General features: G+C 42.0%; 3 protein-coding genes across 4 annotated transcripts; 2 read left to right on the forward strand and 1 right to left on the reverse strand.

Annotated features, from left to right (window-relative positions):
* Positions 1-108: 108 nt before the first annotated feature.
* spata1 (spermatogenesis associated 1) lies at positions 109-6015 on the forward strand. 2 transcript variants are annotated; one of them, XM_086225535.1, is made up of 12 exons: positions 109-796; positions 985-1091; positions 1733-1850; positions 2050-2103; positions 2195-2588; positions 3229-3385; positions 3499-3559; positions 3789-3906; positions 3983-4108; positions 4275-4450; positions 5532-5630; positions 5718-6015. In XM_086225535.1, exons 1-12 carry the CDS (start codon positions 734-736, stop codon positions 5862-5864), a joined length of 1620 nt encoding a protein of 539 aa, XP_086081661.1. In that variant the 5' UTR covers positions 109-733; the 3' UTR covers positions 5865-6015. The 2 variants fall into 2 exon arrangements, with proteins under 2 accessions (XP_086081661.1, XP_086081662.1); XM_086225536.1 differs by having other exon boundaries at positions 112-796; positions 2195-2501.
* ctbs (chitobiase, di-N-acetyl-) lies at positions 6009-10141 on the reverse strand. The gene is made up of 7 exons (XM_086225537.1): positions 9976-10141; positions 8698-8836; positions 8362-8570; positions 8070-8241; positions 7890-7987; positions 6887-7048; positions 6009-6532 (listed from the first exon to the last, which is right to left on the reverse strand). Exons 1-7 carry the CDS (start codon positions 10087-10089, stop codon positions 6344-6346), a joined length of 1083 nt encoding a protein of 360 aa, XP_086081663.1. The 5' UTR covers positions 10090-10141; the 3' UTR covers positions 6009-6343.
* A 1554-nt stretch (positions 10142-11695) lies between these two features.
* On the forward strand, positions 11696-20502 carry LOC147249766 (vitellogenin-2-like). Its single transcript, XM_086225534.1, has 34 exons — positions 11696-11824; positions 11914-11934; positions 12081-12232; positions 12352-12603; positions 12674-12829; positions 12919-13067; positions 13149-13299; positions 13384-13541; positions 13619-13784; positions 13871-13996; positions 14083-14301; positions 14438-14655; positions 14738-14835; positions 14914-15038; positions 15310-15411; positions 15503-15622; positions 15708-15894; positions 15980-16073; positions 16201-16386; positions 16492-16642; positions 16722-16938; positions 17016-17488; positions 17580-17624; positions 17697-17765; positions 17842-18048; positions 18131-18273; positions 18404-18542; positions 18639-18768; positions 18861-19044; positions 19126-19220; positions 19313-19407; positions 19517-19682; positions 19816-19977; positions 20060-20502. Exons 1-34 carry the CDS (start codon positions 11704-11706, stop codon positions 20170-20172), a joined length of 5190 nt encoding a protein of 1729 aa, XP_086081660.1. The 5' UTR covers positions 11696-11703; the 3' UTR covers positions 20173-20502.
* Positions 20503-20939: the final 437 nt, after the last annotated feature.

Raw genomic sequence — 20939 nt, forward strand, 5'->3', positions numbered from 1 at the left:
AACGCTTGATTATAATTTTACAATTGCGCCCTGTAAGATAAGATAAACATTACTCATCCCATTCTTGGGAAATTCTGTTATTACTATGATTATTATTATTAGGGGGGGGGGGCAGAAAACAGATCAAGGAAACTTGAACAAGCTCAATTTACAAATTAAAAAAATATATACACGGTATATATGAGTAGAAAAGTAAACAGGGTAAGTATATATAGTAAGTATATATAAAAATGCTTGTTTCGTATTGCACATATATGGGTTACATTATGGATGAAGTACAGCACAACAAAGCTCGGTTCCAAGATAAAAAAAAGACTAATATAGTCAATATACAATTTGCAGTGAACAGTGGAGTTCACATTTAAAGAGGTGAAATAGACACAGGTGGTGGAAACCAATCATATCCGGTGTTTCTCGCAAAGAAGAGGACAAACGTTTCTAATGAAAAAGTAAGATGATTAAACGTGTCATTGGTTCAATGAGAAAGCCACGAAATTATACTGGGGGCGACGACGACGACGACACGTCAGCTCCAAATTAGCGTCTTTCTCCTGCAGCAGTTGTCATCATCAGCGCCGGAGCAACCGGAGCTGGCACTCTCATAAAAGAAACTCCACTGTCCCACTCGGGGTGTCAATGAGGGAGACCACGTCTTCATCAGGCAAACACGTCTCCTCGCTCATAATAAAAGGCATCAGAATCGCCCCGCTTCTCCCACTGAGGTGGACTGGTCATGATGGAGCTGTCTTGTGAGTCAGTGAGATATCCTGAGGACAGAAGACCTACAAGTTGCAAGGTAGGCTAAGAAATTTTACATGGATCACAGATTACAGAGGATCCACCGGGATGTGAATGCATCGAATTTAAATTGATAAGTTATTTATTTGACTGCAGCAACTTTTTTTTTTAATATTATCTCTGCATGTATGTTTCAGGGTTGTTGTTGTTGTTGTTGTTGTTTTGAAAGTGTTTTTCTGTGTTTAGTTTGTTGAGCTCCATGTGCTGTATGTGCCTGATGACCAGTGGAATGTGAAGCTGAATAAAGTCCCGGCTGAAGCTATAGACAACTTCATATCTGCTGGCTTCATCAGGTGAAACTGTGCAAATATATACGTTTAATCCACGTATCATTCAAAACCCTGAGGCTGCGCTGACACGCAGTGTAGTTGCATACACCGTAAGGATATGACGTTCTTTGTAAAAAAAAAAATAAAAAAAATAGAAATGTACATACACAAACAATAAATGTATTGAAACCATAACATTTCTAAAAGATGATTTAGTGGTGCACATCATTCAGTTCTTCTTAAGTAAAAACCTCTTTTTCAATTGTAAATAAATTATTATTAGGACCTGAGCCTGAAAGTACTTCAGGCGAAGACCCTATTATGTTTGTTTTCTATTTATTTTTCATATATTTGATGTTAAAATAGCTTCTTTTTTTTAAATAACGAAACACTTTTCTACTTCTGTGTTTTCACTGATGACGCCTCGGCAGACTCAGCATGAAGAGGAGAAATAGGAAGGAGTGAATCTTTTAATAATAAAAAAATATACGAATGCTCAAAGTATCAGTGAAGTCGAAATGGTGCGGATGAAAATATAGACTCAATACCTCTTAATCATATTCAGACCATAAGTGGTCTGTTTAACCCAGAAAGAATCAATATCTTTATGTATAAATTGTATTATTTAACCAGAAATGTAATGTTTTTAATCACTTTCTTGTCAGAGTTTATCCTGATATCACTCTCAAAGCTCTGAGGAGTGAGCTCGGGGCTTTTCTCGGAGCTGAGAGGAGCATCGACAGATTCTCCTTCCTGAAATGTGTGGGGCGTAATTTGGCTCTGGTGAGTGCATCGGCTGTCTTCAATAGCTGGCTGTATCTTTTACGAGGCAAACAGTAGTAAAAGACAATGCGGACAGTTTGATTAACAAGTTGGCTATCCAAGCAGGCTGCATTCAAGGGTGTAGAGTGTGTGTGTGTGAGAGAGCACACTTTACATCCCTCCGTGCTTCTCACCGACTACATTTTTTGTAATGTTGCAGGTCAAAAGTAAACAGGAGAGAGATCTGAAAGTGAAAACCTTTGCTCCACCGTATGTATGTACTGTTTAGATGTCATATGTGCACATTTTCCTGTGATGTGACCTGATGATCTTCAGGTAACATAATTGCTCCCTCTTGTCCGGAGGCTGCACAGCCGGAGCTCTACCTGCTGCCTGCTGTGGAGGAGAGCAGCGTTTACTCCCAGTCGCTCAGCCCAGACACCAGCAGCAGCTCCCCAGACCACCACACCTATTACCCCTCCAAGACGTGGAGCTTACCAGCAGAGACAAAGGAGCATATTAAATTCCCCCACATCCCCCAGTGTACCCATCAGCCACTCCCCGCCTCCAGCCTAGAAGAAGAGGAGGAAGAGGAAGAAGGAGACGATGAGCGGCAGAGCTACACCTCCTCAGAGGCTGAAGGAGGACACGAAGAGGAGGTTCTCTCCACTAGTAAGCTTGAGTGGGTAGAGAAGGGAACTTGTCCCAGAAGGACACAGAATCAGAGGGCTGCAGCACCGACAGCTTCACTGAATAAAGGTACACATGATATCACATTTGCTCCACAATCCTGTTCGTCCATACGTTAGAAGCAACATGAAGTGTGTCTTTGAACACAGACAAGAAACTGTACCTTTATTCTTAGTGGAGGTGCAAAACAGGCTCCATTTGCACTGGAAACACAATTTTTCAGCTCCACAAGGAGACAAAAGTTGTGTACACCTCTCTTTCTCTCTCTCTCTCTCACACACACACACGCACACACCCAACTCAGCTTTATCCTTGCTGAGAAAGTGTAACTTTTGTTTGTTAATTCAATGTATTCATTTGTGAGCTTGCTGAACTGCTGCACCCTGAGCCTGTTTGTCATTCTGTCCCATTCATGCAAATCTTTTTAAATTTGATATAAATGTTGACTTGGACTCGACGATGAACAGTCACGCCAAGATGCTCAATGGAATTATATTTTATATCCAAAGATCCAAAGCTACCTAATACCTGCCTGATTCCATATAAGTCTGTAAAATAACTTTAAACTAGCGAGAAGAGCCATTAATTCTAGCTTGATTTAATGTGGAATTATTGATGGTTCAACTTTAAAAGTGACACATGAAAAGATGTCTGCATCTGCCACCAAGCTCTTTATGCGCTTGAGAACTGCAGTCTTTTTCCTCTTCAGTATGTGAGGCCGGTTCAGCTCAGGTGAAGGACTCCAAGCAGGAAGAGGACATCTGCAGAAAGAAGACCCTCCAGCACAAACCAAGCCGAGCAGCCAGAGATCCAGAAGTAGCTGAATCTGGAGAGGACAGAGACTCAGGCTTCTCTGTCACAGATGGGTACGATGCAGTCAAAAGTTTCACTCTGATCTCCACAGTGATTCACTGTGGGGATCAGAGTGAATCACTGTGGAACTGCTGTTGCTTCTTCCTCTGACAATGTCTGTTTGCAGGCTCAGGAAATCACAAGATACACACACATTTAAGTTGAGCGGAGCCAGAGACAGAAGTGGGGTAAAGTATGAATCATCTCAAACATCCATCAGCAGACATGCTGTCGTCTGCATGGAAGGTTTTTGAGAGCTCTGTAGACAGGAAGTGTTCGGAGAGTTGTTTTGTTGGAATTCCTCTGCCAGCAGGAGTGTATGAGGTCTTTGAGGTGAACAAAGACCTGGAACCAGCAGGGCCATGAAACTCTATTCACATCAGGTCTATGTTGTTGTATTTACTGCCCGTTTTTAAGGCAACAGAGAGCCCAGCTGTGCTGTCTCGGCCTGTCCGGTGTACGTCCCCCCCACCAGGTCTAGACCTGGATACGGCCACCTGTAAATCTGCTGAATCTCCCGATTTCCAGACAAACAGTAAGCTGTCACTTCGGGCAAACACGGAGGATTAGTGATGATTGTTTTAAACTCATCTCACGTTTGTTCCTGGAAGGAGAAGAACTGATGGAGGAACTCAAGCTGGTGAGGGAGGAGAGGAGGCAGCTGGAATGGAAAAGACAAGAACTGCTGAGAAAAGGCAAAGACTTGCTGGCCCAGAACCGACACCGCAGGAACCAAGGTAAGTTTAAAAAAAAAATTTTAAAAAGTGGAACAATCTGGGTCAACCTATTATCAAGTCTAATTCTTAAGGTTCTGATATTCACATAACATTTTGTTAAAATAATTGGGGGGGGGGGGATTTTTCCTCCTAACTATTGGCACTAACGCTGAATTCTTACTAATAGCACGTGACAGTTGGAAAAAGAAATATTTTGACACAAAGAAGGCCACAGCACCGTTGGAGGACACGCTGAGAAACCTGCGACAAGAACTGGAGACGTTTTACAACAAACTCCTGCACCAACTCCAGGCCCGAGACAACAGAGGCAAGCCCAGGAAGCAGGGCCGCTCTTCCCTCAAGGTGAATTAAATAGCATCTATGGAATTATTCAAGGCAGCACGGTGGTGCAGTGGTTAGCACTGTCGCCTCACAGCAAGAAGGTTCGGGGTTCGAGCACAGGATCTTTCTGTGTGGAGTCTCCATGTTCTCCCTGTTCCTGTGTGGGTTCTCTCTGGTACGCCAGCTTCCTCCCACAGTCCAAAGACATCAAGAGGGGACGAGGCTGATTGATACTCTAAACTGACCGTAGGTGTGACTGTGAGTGTGAATGGTTGTCTGTCTCTTTGTGTTGGTCCTGATGGATTGGTGACCCATCCAGGGTGGCTCCAGCCTCCCCCACGACCCTTAACCCTTATGAGGCAGTGTGGCTCAGAGGTAGAATGGCCGTCTAGCAACCAAAGGGTCGCTGGTTTGATCCTCAACCCCATGTCGAAGTGTCCTTGAGCAAGATACTGAACCCATAATTGCTCCTGATAAGTAGGTTGGCGGGCTGCACGGTGGTGCAGTGGTCAGCACTGTGGCCTCACAGCAAGAAGGTTCTGGGTTTGAGTCCCGACTCGGGCGCGGGATCTTTCTGTGTGGAGTCTCCATGTTCTCCCTGTTCCTGTGTGGGTTCTCTCTGGTACTCAGGCTTCTTCCCACCATCCAAAAACATGCAATTGGGGACTAGGCTGATTGATACTCTAAATTGACTGTAGGTATGAATGGGAGTGTGAATGGTTGTTCGTCTCTCTATGTTGGCCCTGCGATGGACTGGCGACCTGTCCAGGGTGAACCCCGCCTCTCGCCCGTTGACGCTGGGATAGGCTCCAGCCCCCCCGCGACCCTTAATGTGTAGGAATAAGCGGAAGATGACGATGGATGGATGGAGTAGGTTGGTGCCTTGCATAGTAGCCTCCACCATCAGTGTGTGAGTGTGTGCATGAATGAGATGACACTGTAAAGCGCTTCGAGTGCCGCTAAGGTAGAAAAAAATAATCAATAAAATTGAGTCCATTTTAACAGGATAAGCGGTAGAAAATGGGTGAAATATTCAATGTATTCAAATCTTGAAATTTATATTTAAAAAAAATAATGACTGAGTGCAAGATTGTGTTTTTAGAACGAGCTCATCATTCAGATCATGACTGAGAGCCACGAGATCGACAACCTGAAGAGGAAGATAGAAGACGCCAAAATGAAGCTGGTGACTGAGATCAAGGTCATTTCATCAAGTTTCAACAACTGAGAAAGAGAATATTGTACTTCATCAGCTAACTATGTTATTTCTCCACCAATGGTTTTGTAGTTGAGGAAACAGGCTGCCACTGAGTTGAGGGCGCTGAAAGCTGAACTGGCCCAGAAGAAGAGCCAGTCGTCTCATCCTGGACCCGTGACCTCTCTGAGCTTTAGAACTGCCACTCGGGACAGAGTACAAGTCCAAAGCAGCTCCTAAGTCTGCATGTCAAGCTGGAAATTTGTTGTTGACTTCAGAAAAAATAAAATGTTGAATGATTAAACAATACATGTTATATCTTTAGATATTTATAAGGTTGCTACATAGTTCATTTTGTTTGCAATGTTGTTGCTCCTGCCATTGTTTTCATCCGTCTCAGGTGCTGTAAGCTTATGGCTAAATATAGCTTAAACTAAGTTTAATATTTACGTAACACAGATTTATCCGAAAATGATTTATTTATCACAACATAAAATGACTTGATCTCATTGACTCAATAATTACAAACATGAAGTATAAATCACAGTCAGAGGGGAATGTCTGAGACATCGCTTCATTCAAAGGCAGCTATAAACTCTGAAGTGCAAGTTTGCATCTCTGAACTCAGAGGGTTAATGCAACAAAGACATTTGTTGACTTAGCAACAAAACAGGCTGAGGGGTGGTGTACATTTCTGCAGCGCCGCAAGTGTTTCCTAGCTAGCATCCTAACAGTGCATTCCACATCATTGCAGTCTGCTGCCTGGCGACTGGATCATCACTGTAGTCTAAGATGTTGCCGTTCCACATGCCGATTCCTCTCAAACCTTTATCTCGCACGAGGTCCGCCTTGGGACACAGACTATCCGGGTCGTCGTACCAAACTTGGTGAATTTGCCCATTCTGGTCCTGGGTGAGAAAAATGAAGATGGTGAACGCCAAAATGTAGCACAACCTCTTGTGGCAAAACACACCCTGAAGAGGTTTAACAGGAGTGTTTTATTGCTGTTTCACAGGAGCGACTTGTTATGTATGTGAAGTGACACTGTGGCAGCTGGGGTGGATGCCAACACTCCAGATGAAAAGCCCCCGTCTGAGTTGTTGTGAAGGAATTTATACAACTACATGGAGGAGGAGTCAGTTAAGCTCCAACTTGGCAGCGAGACAAATCATTCTTGAGGCGGCAGTACAATTTACTAACTGATGATCCATCGGCGTGTACAATTACATCCAAGTTAAAACATCAAATACAAAATAAGCTACCTTGTAATTGAAGTAAGGAGCCAGCTGCTTGTCATCCCACAGCCGGCCTGACAGTGAGCTGCTGAGCTGCTCCATGATCCACTTGTATGTTTTCTGTCTTCCCGCTGCATCGCTGCAAGGAGCTCCGCGGAATGGGACTTTAGCGATAGAACAAATACCGTCCTGGTTTGGGAGAAGACACAAAGACTCAAGAAACTTTTATTGTCCGTTCATGCAGGCAATGATCATAATTTTGTCCTTTTTCTAGATGCGGACGCATTTAAAAGTACAGGACAGCAACAACCCACTTGAACAATAACATGCAACTAAATGACAGCAATATTTTGCTTTGGATAAAACATCAACATTCTAAGGTGGGAAACATAATCCTATAATCAATCACGAATTGCAGATAGAGATTATGTTGGGGAAAGAATTGAGTAAACATCCATCCATCTTCTTCCACTTATCCTGTTAAGGGTTGTGGGGGGGCTGCAGCCTATCCTAGCTGCCTTCGGCCGAGAGGCGGGGTTCACCCTGGACAGGTCACCAGTCCATCACAGGGCCAACACATAGAGACAGACAACCATTCACACTCACAGCCACGCCTACGGTCAATTTAGAGTATCAATCAGCCTCGTCCCCTCTTGATGTCTTTGGACTGTGGGAGGAAGCTGGAGTACCAGAGAGAACCCACACAGGAACAGGGAGAACATGGAGACTCCACACAGAAAGATCCTGTGCTGGGACTCAAACCCAGAACCTTCTTGCTGTGAGGCGACAGTGCTGACCACCGCACCATCGTGCTGCCTTTTGAGTACACAGTGAACGATTAAAATCTTTGGTAACTTTACTGTTCATATTGTGCCATCACCTCCAAAATAGGGAATTGATGTTTTCGATAAACTGATGTTTGATGAACCTGCAGTCTAGGACCAACAGCAATCTGTATTTTTCAGAAACTATATTATGTTTCAAAAACAAAGACTATTAAAATGAAGTTGGAGTTATTGTGTGACTCTACCTGGGAGAGTTTGAGACAGGGGTAGTCGTAGCCGTACCATGGCACACCCATCACTAGCTTCTTTGGATCAATCTTCAGACTCAAGTACTGCTCGTAGGCTGGAAGGATAGAAAACAGGCCCTTACTGGCTGATATATGATGATATAATCAGTCCTTTCACTTTCCAGAAGCGGAACAAACCATTGAGTGTTTGAGTCAGCGGAGCGTTCGCCATCGCAATGCAATCCCCCGTGATCTGGCTCTGTTCATCGTAGGACATCACAAACAGCAGGTCACAGGACTGGGCGATGGTGACGTAATCATAGCAGCGCTTATCGATGCAGTCTGGTGACCAGGCGACGTCGAATGATACCTAAAATGATCAGGGTGAAGTACATGTGAGCAGGTTTCAGACGGCTCTCGGGCTGTATATTTACCTAGAGTCTCGTCAGCACCTGTTCACAGCGATCATGTCAAAGCATTGTTCCCTCACCTGAGAACCAGGGATCTCCCTGTGGAAAGCCTCTGTCGTCTCTTTGACCAGGTTTGATAAAGCAAAATACTCTGGAGAATCCGCTTCCACTGCTTGTTCCACGTCTATGTTGATCCCGTCCATGAACTGGATCTTAGCTAAATTGACCTTGTCGTTTATCCACACTGTCCTGTTGGTTTGGTCCACAATGTACGAGAGGGGAACGTCACCTTTAATAACCAACAATAAAAAAGTCAGATGAGGACAGGTAGTACATGTACAAGAAAGGAGTGATACAAAAGCTATTCTACACTATTTGGTTGTGAGGAACAGAAAAACAAACAAAAGTTATCCTACCCTTGAGAACGACGCGTGCTCCTTTGGCATGAGCGTAACACATCAGCTCAGCATCATATTTTCCAAATGTTGCTACTGTGGTCACCATGCTCCAGTTGTAGGACTTCCATGTCTTTCCTCCCACGTCAAACACAAACACCTGCAAACACAAACGGACAGAACGTGAACCTCTTCCTCTCCATGCTACTTCATATACAGGAGTGAATTTGTTGGCCCGTTTCCTAAAAAAAGGAACCAAGCAAGAGGCAGTGGGTGGTTTTCTTTCTCACTTCTCTGTCCCGCTGCAACCAGCTGAGGTTGAAATTTGTTCACCTGGGCACAAAAAGTCTGGAAAAATGACATCAAGTTTGTAAAATGTGTTTTAAAATATTTCCAGAAACCTTTTTTTAATAAGTGAAATACAATTTTTTCCCCCAAATAATTCAATATTAAAATACAACAAAGTCTGTTCAGATATATTTGAATCCTAAACATAGAGTCTCATTGTACATTGTGAGATTTCTTTTTTTAATTATTGTTTGTTTATTTAAGTGAGAATGTACTACGTATCCACATACACTACTGCTACAAATCTTGGTCACATGGACTAACACATGGACATTTATCAAATTTAGACCCAATGGTTAAAAATACAGGTGAAGATAGTAGTTATGATATTAAACTACATTTCTCCAGCAAGATTGACACATTTAATATTACAAGAAGTATTTATTATGAAAGAATCATTCATGTAGTAAAACAAAGATGTAGAATTCCAGTATAACTTAAACCAAACAAATATGTGACAGGTAATGTAAAATTGTGTACTTTGAGCAAAGTCTGAAATTATTTCCTGCCAACAACAATACTTAACACTGATGATTGCGTGGCAGTAAAACTCTACAATAACAGACATCTGTAGTTATGGCTTATGGCTTGTCAGGTCTTATGCTCTGTTTGCAAGGTTTTATATTAAATTGACCAACAAATTCACAAAAAGGTCATAAACTAAAAGTAAAAATTTTAATTTGACTGAGACAGAGAGAGAGAATTCAAAACTGAACAAAAGTAGCCTCCATTTTCCTTTCCAAAGAGTTACAGGCTATTTGTTTTTGTACCATTCACTAGAAGCCACTAGATGTCTACCAAGGTTAATGCTACAAGCTAATAGTTGCTTCCACTGTCAGTATCCGACTGCTAATGACTCTGATTACTCTAAAAACTGTGAGAAGGCTTCTAAACGGTTAAAGAGTCATAGTTTTGTTTTAAGAGCCCAAAAATAAAACAGACTGACGTTACCTCGAAGTCTCTCTCCTGGCGTATCTGTTGGCAGAGCTCCGGCCTCTCACACGGACAGTCGTCGGCCCTGCACACCGGGAATAAGGTCAAAGGAAAAAACAGCAGAATAAACATTTTTAATCTAAAAAAATCAAACGAACTACTGCGCGGGCAATGACGTTAGCAAACTCACTCGTGCACGGATGCTGACGTGGGACAAACCTCCCAAATCAGCTGTCTGCTCGACTGAGTCAACGCTCCTGACGTGTTACCGTAAAACTTCGAAGATTACCCCCTGCAAAATTTCATCGATCATTTAGCATCATTTTTGTCATGAGGTCGATGTAAGTCTCAGTTACTCCAAATAAATGCCAGATATTATTACTTAACCTCGGCGGAAAAATATTAAAATCTAAATTTTTTAACGATTTTACTGCTTGTAATATCTTATACGACTATTCTCATCCAAAAATAATCAATTTTCAATAGCTTTCATGTTGTGTTCAGTAACTCTGAACCAATGTCACATATAATTACTCTAAAATTTACATTTTACTAACATTTTTACAGTGTTGTAGTTGAGATTAAACATGACAACTGTTTTGTTTTTTGTTTTTTTTAAAAAGTATTTTAAATTTTCATCTAAATAATCATATGGAAAAAATGGGGGGGGGGTATTTTATTTGAAGTCATAGTATCTGCAATTATCTGGAGTCATCTGGTCAGATGAAATGGCAGCTACTGAGAATATCAATACCAGTAAAACGTTACGAAAGATGTGTGTCTTATTTGTCCAGTTTACTCATAACTGTGTTGAACCTATAGAAAAAAGGTGTTTTTTTAATTAAACCATTCAGATAAAACACTTATAACAGTAGAATTTAGTAGATCAGTTAAAAAATCTTTTTTTTTTCTTCTCAGTAATTCAATAATAATAATAATCATCATCATCATCATCATCATTTTATAATAATCCATTGTCTTCCGCTAATTCCTATGAAGGGTCACGGGGGGGGGGGGGGTGCCAGTCCATCGCAGGGCCATCTACTACTTATTTGGAGTAACTTACTCACATGATATGAAAAAACATGTATGACTCATTTGTCCAATCTAGTTATCTCATTATTTTCTGCGTGCATATATGCAAATGTTACAGTTAATTGAGGTACCATACAAATTGTATAAATAGAGGAATCTTTAACATTCTAATTTTTCATGCTGTAATTCTGAAGGCAGTGTAATTTAAACTTGTGTCAGATCAAAGCCATTTGAGAGTAAATATTCCAGAACAAGTGGGCAAGGCTGTGACAAAACTTCAGGTCAGGACAAGGTGACATTTTATTGAAAGACTGGAACATGCGTTGGTCATTAGTTTGCACAAACTATTCTTTGATGGTGCATTTCTATAGTATTTGCTTTCCCAATTCATTCATTTCATAATTATTTGAAAGGTTAAATCCCTGGCAACTAAAATAATGAAACCTTAAATATTGCTTTTAAATGTAATCTATGAAATTTACATTGAATGTTAATAATATTTAGACTTGCAATTAATATAATATGGATTTAAAAACATTTTTAAATTCATTCAGAATTTCACTTCATCTTTGTATCTGTGCTGTTTGTTATTTTTCCATGAAAGCCAGAAGTAAGATGAAAATAATTTGCAACAGTCGTGACATCTTCCATTACTTGTTTGTCAGAATATGACCGGGGGCAGGGTGACATCATGGCCAAGATGCCTGGTTAATGATACATGTTGGTGGGCACTGGTTCAGCTTGAATCAGGCTTTAAAAGGACTCTGGAGTTGGTTAAGTCAGCCAACAGCCATGAGAGTGCTTGTGCTCGCCCTCACTGTAGCCCTTGTGGGTGAGTATAACTTGTTTCTTTTTCTTCTTGATTTTGCATTATGAACTTTTAATTAACAATGAATTTTTTTTATTTATTTATTTTTTTAGCGGGTCACCAAGTCACACTTGGTAAGTTTTTAAAAATGTCATTAAATCAGGAAAATGTGTAATGGTGAAAAAGACATCTGATAAAACTGGTTGTTCACACCTTAGCATCTTTTTCGTGTTTTATATCCAAATGCAAATGCATCACAAGGTGTTTTATATTACCGCAGCACCAGACTTTGTAAGTGGAAAAACTTACACCTACAAGTATGAAGCAGTTCTAATGGGTGGCCTACCCGAGGAAGGTCTGGCTCGGGCAGGAGTGAAAATCAGCAGCAAAGTTATGATCAGTGCAGCAGCTGCCAGCACCTACATACTGAAGGTTAAGGCCATTCTTTACTATTCACATTTTTTTTTATATTTAGTACAAAAATACAATTTCTTTGTGTAATACAAGATAAAAGACAGTTTGATATATATGAATTTGATGTTTCCTTATAGCTTGTAGAACCTGAAATCTTTGAGTACAGTGGCATCTGGCCCAAAGATCATTTCATCCCAGCCACCAAGTTGACCTCAGCCCTGGCTGCTCAGCTCTTGACACCAATCAAGTTTGAGTATGCTAAAGGTATTGTAGGTGAGGTGTTTGCTCCAGCTGGCGTCTCTGCAACTGTACTGAACGTGTACAGGGGAATCCTCAACATCTTCCAGATGACCATCAAGACAACACAGAATGTCTATGAGCTCCAGGAGGTATATTATCAATGTAGTATCAATATACTTCAGCTTTCTAAAGCCTACTAAGTGTATTTTCTGTTCTTAGCCTGGAGCACAGGGTATGTGCAAGACCCAGTACACACTCAGGGAGGACACAAAGGCAGATCAAATCCATCTGACCAAGACCAAAGACCTGAACCACTGTCTAGAGAGAATTGACATCGGCTTGGCCTACACAGAGAAATGTGTCGAGTGTGAGGCTGTAAGTTCAGTTTTCTGGTGTTACCCTCTTATGTCCAATATCCTGCCAGAACATGCTGGAACTAACAATTGTGGCCCTTGTTTCTGCAGAAAGGAAAGATCCTGAAGGGAACTGCTGCTTACAATTACATCATGAAACCAGCAGCCACTGGTGCCCTGATCTTGGAGGCAACAGGAGTAGAGCTTATTCAGTTCTCACCTTTCAACATCTTGAATGGTGCTGCCCAGATGGAAGCTAAGTATGTGTTTTCAGTAAAAAACTAGGTCACTAGAGGCAGCACGTCAGATTGATTAAATGCTTCTACACTGTAAATTTACAGGCAAATATTGACCTTCCTGAGTATCGAGGAAACCCCAGTGGAGCCCATAAGAGCTGAATATCTTCCCCGTGGATCCCTGCAGTACAAGTTTGGCAGCGAGCTTCTCCAGATGCCCATCCAACTCCTGAGGATTAGCAATGCTGAGGCTCAGGTAAAGAGTCCCTCTTAATCAAATGTTTGCCGGATTTATTCTGTGATGAAACACTTCAACTCAGGAGGTATTTTTTTCTGGCAGATTATTGAGATTCTGAACCACCTGGTGACCTTCAATGTGGCCAAGGTCCATGAAGATGCACCACTGAAGTTCATTGAGCTTATCCAGTTGCTGCGTGTGGCCAGATATGAGAGCATTGAGGCCCTCTGGACTCAGTTCAAAGCTCGACCTGATTACAGGTACATACAATACTAATGATTTTATGTAGTGCAATGCATACAATTTGATAGAAACAATCACTTCTTCTCTTTCTCAGGCACTGGATCCTGCATGCCATCCCTGCTATTGGTACTCATGTTGCAGTAAAATTCCTCAAGGAGAAGTTCCTCATTGATGAAGTGACAATTCCTGAAGCTGCTCAAGCTCTGCTGGCATCTGTGCACATGGTGACAGCTGACCTTGAGGCCATCAAGCTTGCTGAAGTAAATCCACATGACAAGTGATCTTTTCTTCCAGCAGTAAGAAAAAAGGGTCAAATACTCATGTATTCATTGTCATCACCCTTCAGGGCCTGGCTATGAATGAAAAAATTCAAGGAAACCCAGTCCTACGTGAGATTGTCATGCTGGGTTATGGCACTCTGGTTTCTAAATACTGTGTTGAAAACCCAAGTTGCCAAGCTGAACTTGTAAAGGTACGTATTGTTTTTGCTTTACTTTTCTATCATGAAACTTCCATCATCACATTTCAGACATTAATGCTTTTCTTCAACTTCTACAGCCCATCCATGAACTTGCAGTCCAGGCTGTCTCCAAAGGTGAAATTGAGGAACTCATCATTGCTCTCAAAGTTCTGGGTAATGCTGGACACCCTGCCAGCCTTAAGCCAATCATGAAGCTCCTGCCTGGCTTTGGCAGCGCTGCTGTTAATCTGCCACTACGTGTTCATATCGAGGCCCTTCTCGCTCTGAGGAACATTGCAAAGAAGGAACCCAAAATGGTGAGAACCCATCCAATTTCCTCCATCACTAATATATAAATACAGTTGTATTTATTGTAATACCTGTGTGTGTGTGTGTGTGTGTGTGTGTGTGTGTGTGTGTGTGTGTGTGTGTGTGTGTGTGTTCGTGAGTTAGATCCAGGACAAGGCTGTCCAGCTGTTCATGGACACTGCTCTCCATCCAGAGCTTCGTATGGTTTCCGCGATTGTGCTGTTTGAGACCAAACTACCCATGGGTCTGGTGTCTACCCTTGCTAACGCACTGTTGAAAGAAACCAATCTGCAGGTCGCTAGTTTTGTCTATTCCTACATGAAGGCCATGACGAAAAACACCGCCCCAGATTTTGCATCTGTGTAAGCACCAACACAACGCTCTTTTGTTTTACTTATAATGTCAGCTCAAATTAAATTCCTTAAACTGTATTTCTCTATTCAGCGCTACAGCCTGCAACGTTGCTATGAAACTCCTCAGCCCCAAATTTGACAGACTGAGCTATCGCTTCAGCAGAGCTCTCTATATGGATGGCTACTACCGTAAGAGGTTGATAATAACATGTTGTGCTCAGTGTAAGACCAACACATGTAGCTCATTTCCCGTTTTTTCCCCTACAGACCCCTGGATGATGGGTGCTGCTGCTAGCGCATTCTATGTCAATGATGCTGCAACTCTTTTGCCGAGAGCCATTGTGGCCAAAGCTCGCACCTACTTGGCAGGAGCTTACGCTGATGTCCTGGAGGTATGTATTGTTAATTTTGTGGAAACATATTGAGTGGCATACTTCACTTGAAAACATCTCTCACGAACCAACAAGAGGGACACAGTAGCATTTCAAATATTCCACAAATTCTGAGGCTAGGTTGACATTTAACATCATTTCTAACCTGCTATAATTGTAAGATATTTTTCTAAGCCATTAAGCTAGTGGCTAAATGACTGTGACAATAATTTAAGTAAACAAATGTAAAAAAGAAAATACTTAACCATCAAACGGCCTTTTCCTCTTTCAGCTTGGAGTGAGAACAGAGGGAATCCAGGAGGCCCTTCTGAAAGTCAGTGAGGTTCCTGAGACTGCAGATAGGATCACTAAGATGAAACAAGTTATGAAGGCTGTAAGTTGAAATCATCATCATGTTAACATAATTTATTGTTGTGGAATCACAGTCCCTTACGTTCATGTTTCTCCTCTCTGCCTGAACACAGCTGTCTGAATGGAGGGCCAAGCCTTCAAGCCAGCCCCTGGCCTCTGTGTATGTGAAATTCTTTGGACAAGAAGTTGCATTTGCCAACATTGACAAAGTCATTGTTGATCAGGTTATTGAGGTACTGTGTCGTAAAATATTACATATTTTGAGTGCAATGAAATAATCATATTACAAATTGAAAATGTGGAATTTTGTGTTAACAGCTTGCTACTGGGCCAGCAATTCATAGTTATGGAAGGAAGGCTTTGGATGCTTTGCTGTCTGGTGTCTCAATGCACTATGCGAAGCCAATGCTGGTTGCGGAGGTTCGCCGAATCCTCCCTACTGCTGTTGGTCTACCAATGGAGCTCAGCTTCTATACTGCTGCTGTGGCAACTGCATCTGTTGAACGTAAGATCAATGGATGTAGCTTAACTTTGCTCATTAGAAAAACGGATTCCCAGGGTTTCAATGAAAACTGTGTTGCTACTCGCAGTCCAAGCCACGGTGACACCGCCTCTACCTGTGAACTTCCACGCTGCTCAGCTTCTCAAATCTGATATAAACTTGAAGGCTGCAATTTCTCCAAGGTGAAATAACTGATTGACTTGAACAAGCATCTCATTTTGTGTTGACCAGCTGTGGTCAAATGCAAACACTGCATCATGACCATCCAAAGAAATCCCCTTTTGATTCTATATTTTCTGTTTCTTGCAGTATTTCAATGCACACCTATGGAGTTATGGGTGTCAATACCGCTTTGATCCAGGCTGCTGTGCTGTCAAGAGCAAGAGTTCACACAATTGTTCCAGCAAAATTGGAAGCAAGAATTGATGTGATTAAGGGCAACTTCAAGCTGCAGTTCCTGCCAGTTGAGGGCATTGATAAGGTCGCATCTGCCATGTATGTTTTGTACCTTTTCTTTTTTTGTACCTCTTTTCTTCTAGAGAGCATGCATGTTTTGCCCAGTTTTTTTTGCCTTACTTGAGATCTTTTTTTTTTCAACAGCGTTGAGACTTTTGCCATTGCGAGAAATGTGGAAGACCTCGCTGCTGCCAAAACAACACCTATGATTCCAGCTGAATTAGTAGGACAACTTTCTAGGGAGCTACATTCTGTCAGGAGCTCTAGGATGGCATCCACTCTGTCCGGTAGCATGGTGAGCTTGATGTTGTTTATAGCCTCTCCATCACAAAATTACTTTAGTTAATGCCTTGACCTCTGTTGTGCTTTTACAGTCAGTATCATCTGAAATCATCCCTGTTGACCTGCCGAGTCAAATTGTAAGAAAGGCTAAACTTCAAAAGGCCTTTGAGAAAAAGATGTGTCTAGAATTGGAAACCTTTGGACTCAAGGTATGCACGGGGATTGAATCTCGCAATGCTGCCTTCATCAGAGACTCCCCACTCTATGACATCATTGGAAAACATGCTGTAGAGGTTGAGGTTGCTCCAGGCAAGTAAAACAAACAATTTCAATTGACATACCTGAACCATGCCTGCTTAAAAATAACAAGTTTATTCTTTTTGTAGCTGCTGGACCTGTCATTGAGAAGATTGAGATTGAGATTCAAGTTGGAGATAAAGCAGCAGAGAAGATCATCAAGGTCATCAACCTGAGTGAGGAGGAAGAAATCCTTGAGGACAAGAATGTTCTGATGAAACTCAAGCAAATCTTGGTTCCTGGTTTGAAGAACGGTACTTCCTCCAGTTCCAGCAGCTCTCGTTCTCGCAGCTCTGGTTCTCTCAGCTCTCGCTCGAGCAGCTCGAGCTCTAAACTTCATTCAAGTATGTCTACCTCAGCCAAGTCTTCTTCAAGCTCTTCCTCTCAGCGCAAGAGCAAGATGGTTGACCTCCTTTCCCCAGTCAGCAAGACCTTAAAGAAACTGCAGTCCAGCAGTAGCTCAAGCCTTCGTTCAAGCAGTTCCTCCAGGAGTGCTTCATCAGCCCTGTCCAGCAGCCGCTCCTCCAGCTCAAGCTCCTCCAGGTCCAGCGCCCTGTCAAAGGTGAGAAATAGTTGGACGGATTATACATAAATAACACTGGCATCAGCAAGTGTCTGCAGGAATTCAGGAATTCCCCTTTTCTCTATTGCAGCAAGAAATGTATGAGATGAAGTTCACCAAGAACCATATCCACCAGGTATTATTGCACACAATATGGTGCATTGCCTCATCATGTACTCTGTTTAAGAACTGTTCACTTCGTTTGTAGCATGCGCTCTCCGCAGCTCGTGCCAACAGCAAGAGCAGCGCCTACAGCTTCGAAGCCATCTACAATAAGGTGAGTTAGCATACCAAGCCAGTAACGCTTGTATAGTTAACATCTCTGAATGTAAATAACTGGTTTATACTTTTAGGCCAAGTACCTTGCTAATGCCATCACTCCCTCGGTGACCATTCTCATCCGTGCTGTGAGAGCTGACCACAAGGTTCAAGGATACCAGATTGCTGCCTACCTTGACAAAGCAACCGCCAGACTGCAAGTCATTTTTGCCAACCTGGCTGAGAATGACAACTGGAGAATCTGTGCTGATGGTGTGATGCTGAGCTACCACAAGTTGATGGTATGTTAAAAAAAAATGTGATTATCACCATTATTGATAGAATACGAGCTGAGTTTTTAAATTCTAAACCTGATCATTTCAGGCAAAGATTGCCTGGGGAATTGAATGCAAACAATATGAGACTGAAATCACAGCTGAAACCGGTCTTGTGAATCAAGAGCCTGCATTCCGTGTGAAGCTGACCTGGGACAAACTTCCCAAGGGCATGAAGTCCTATGCCAAGAGGTAATGTCACAATCTAATCAAGATTCGTCAACAGTTTCTCCTGCTTGTAAGGACCTGTAAGAGAGTAATTAGTTTCATTTTTCAACACACCTCCCGACTGTGTTTGACCTTTTAATTTTGTTCTATCCAGGCTATCTGAGTACATTACAAGGATTTCTGAGGAGATGGGACTAAGCTTGGCAAAGGCCAAGAACCTTCAAAAGCAGATCAAACTGACTGTGGCTGTTGCCTCTGAGACAAGTCTGAACATTGTACTGAAGACACCAAAGGTACCGTTTTATTGCTCCTTCCTATAAACACAGAATTGCCTGCTCTACAATTTCAACATGTCTGTACTTTCTGACTGTTTCCAATTTATATCACAGAGGACCATCTACAAACTTGGTGTGGGTCTCCCCGTTTCTTTGCCAATTGGAGAAACCGCTGCAGAGCTGGAAACATACAAGGACAAGCTTGCTGACAAGATCTCCTACATGATCACCAAGGCTCATACTGGTAAAAACACTGAAAAAAAGAGCATGTGTCATTAATAGATATTTACTAGTCAGTCTGACTAACGTCTGAATTCATGTTTTTACCTGGTTTAGCTGAGTGCACCATGGTCAAAGACACACTGATCACATTCAATAAGAGGAAATACAAGAATGAAATGCCCCACTCGTGCTACCAGGTTTTGGCTCAGGATTGTACTTCTGAACTCAAATTTATGGTTCTGCTGAAGAGAGACCAGACAGAGGAACTCAACCAAATCAATGTGAAGATTGCAGACATGTAAGTACACTACCTAAGTAGTCCAAAAACTTGAAAATCCACTGAGCAATTCCAATAAATGTTGAACTGGTTTTTCAACAGTGATGTTGACATGTATCCGAAGGATGACGTTGCCATGGTGAAGGTCAATGGAGTAGAAATCCCCGTCAACAACCTGCCATACCAGCATCCAGCAGGTTATCTCTCTTAACATTTGGATTTAAATTTCACACTTAAACTTCATGCCGAGAGTAAATGCAAATATTGTACATTTTTGCTCTGCTTCTAGGTAAAATTGTGATCAGACAGAAGGGTGAGGGCATTGCTCTTCACGCTCCCAGCCATGGTCTTCAGGAGGTCTATTTTGATCTTAATGCACTCAAGGTGATGAAACAAAATCTTGATTTTCACTTGCAACTTTTCCAGATTTAAAGTAATTCATTTGTATAGTGGCAACAGCACCTAAAACACTCAGTGAACCACTTCCCTTCAGGTTAAAGTTGTGGACTGGATGAGGGGACAGACTTGTGGACTCTGTGGAAAGGCTGACGGGGAAATCAGACAGGAATTCCGTACACCCAATGAACGCGTGACCAAGAATGCGGTCAGCTATGCTCATTCCTGGGTTCTGCCATCCAAGAGCTGCCGGGACTCCACTGGTAAAAACCACATGGTTCCTTCAGAGTACCATTTACATCCTGTATGGCAAAATGTTAGCATATATAGAAAAACTCTCATGAATATTAACAATTGTTGAGCTAAGGGAAGCTAATGTTGACCTGTCTGTTCCAGAGTGTTTCATGAAGCTTGAATCTGTGAAGCTGGAGAAGCAGATGTTCCTCTATGGACAGGAGTCCAAATGTTACTCTGTGGAGCCTGTGCTGCGCTGCCTGTCTGGCTGCGTACCAATTAGAACCACCACTGTAACTGTTGGCTTCCACTGCATTCCTACTGGTGAGTATGCAAAAAAAAAAAAAATTAAAGCTGGTTCACTAAACTATGTCTTTCGGTGCCTCATGGCTTTGTACTGTTGCAGAGTCCAACCTGAATCGTTCCGAGGGTCTGACCGGCATCTATGAGAAGAGCGTGGACCTGAGGGAGAAAGCTGAAGCCCACCTCGCCTGCCGCTGCACTGCTCAGTGTGCTTAATCTTGTAACATTCAGTCAAGTGGTGTTTTATTTTTCTGCTCAATGCAAGATTCATAAAGTAACATGAGCTGTAATGATACATGATTGAAGTTGAACATAAACTGTGTTGTGTGAAAGACTTTTCAAATTAAGCTGGCATATGTTAACCATAAAGTTTTTAGTCACAGAGAAATAACTTATTCCAATGAACCATGGACACAGGAAGTTTCATTTTATCACAGCAAAGGAAATTTAAATTTTAGATTGTTCTGACCTCTTATGGGCACCAAAAATGATAGGGTGCAATCAAATAAAAATTAAAAAAAATAAAAGTAAAAGGCAGGATCAATACCTTCATGTTTTGCTTCAAGTATTTTCAGTTCGTGTTATGCATTTCGTTGGTCAAGAAAGACATAAATGAGTCCCAAATGTCTACAAAAGTCATCTGTTTAACTTTAACAAAGGACGTCAGCCTCTCTAGTCCAACATCAGTCATCCGCTCCTTCTTCCATAATCCAAATGATGGTGGTTCAGCATTTTTCCAATGTCGTCCAATCATTCTCCTCGCATAGAGAAGTTCAAAATCAACTATTTTTGATTGTTGTGTTGTTCTGATAGCGTGTTCTGGGATTTTCCGAGTATACGCACTGTTGGCATCGAGGCAATATTACACTCGGGCATCTTTGATAAGCAATTTACTACACTTCCCCAGAATGACAGAATCTTAGGGCATTCCCATAAGCAGTGAATCACAGTTCCCTTTTCAGTCAGGCATTTGACACAGACAT

Source organism: Aulostomus chinensis, chromosome 14 (assembly GCF_037954235.1).
Source record: "Aulostomus chinensis isolate RoL2024-O1b breed Wild chromosome 14, RoL_Achi_v1.0, whole genome shotgun sequence".
NCBI classification, from domain to species: Eukaryota; Metazoa; Chordata; class Actinopteri; order Syngnathiformes; family Aulostomidae; genus Aulostomus; species Aulostomus chinensis.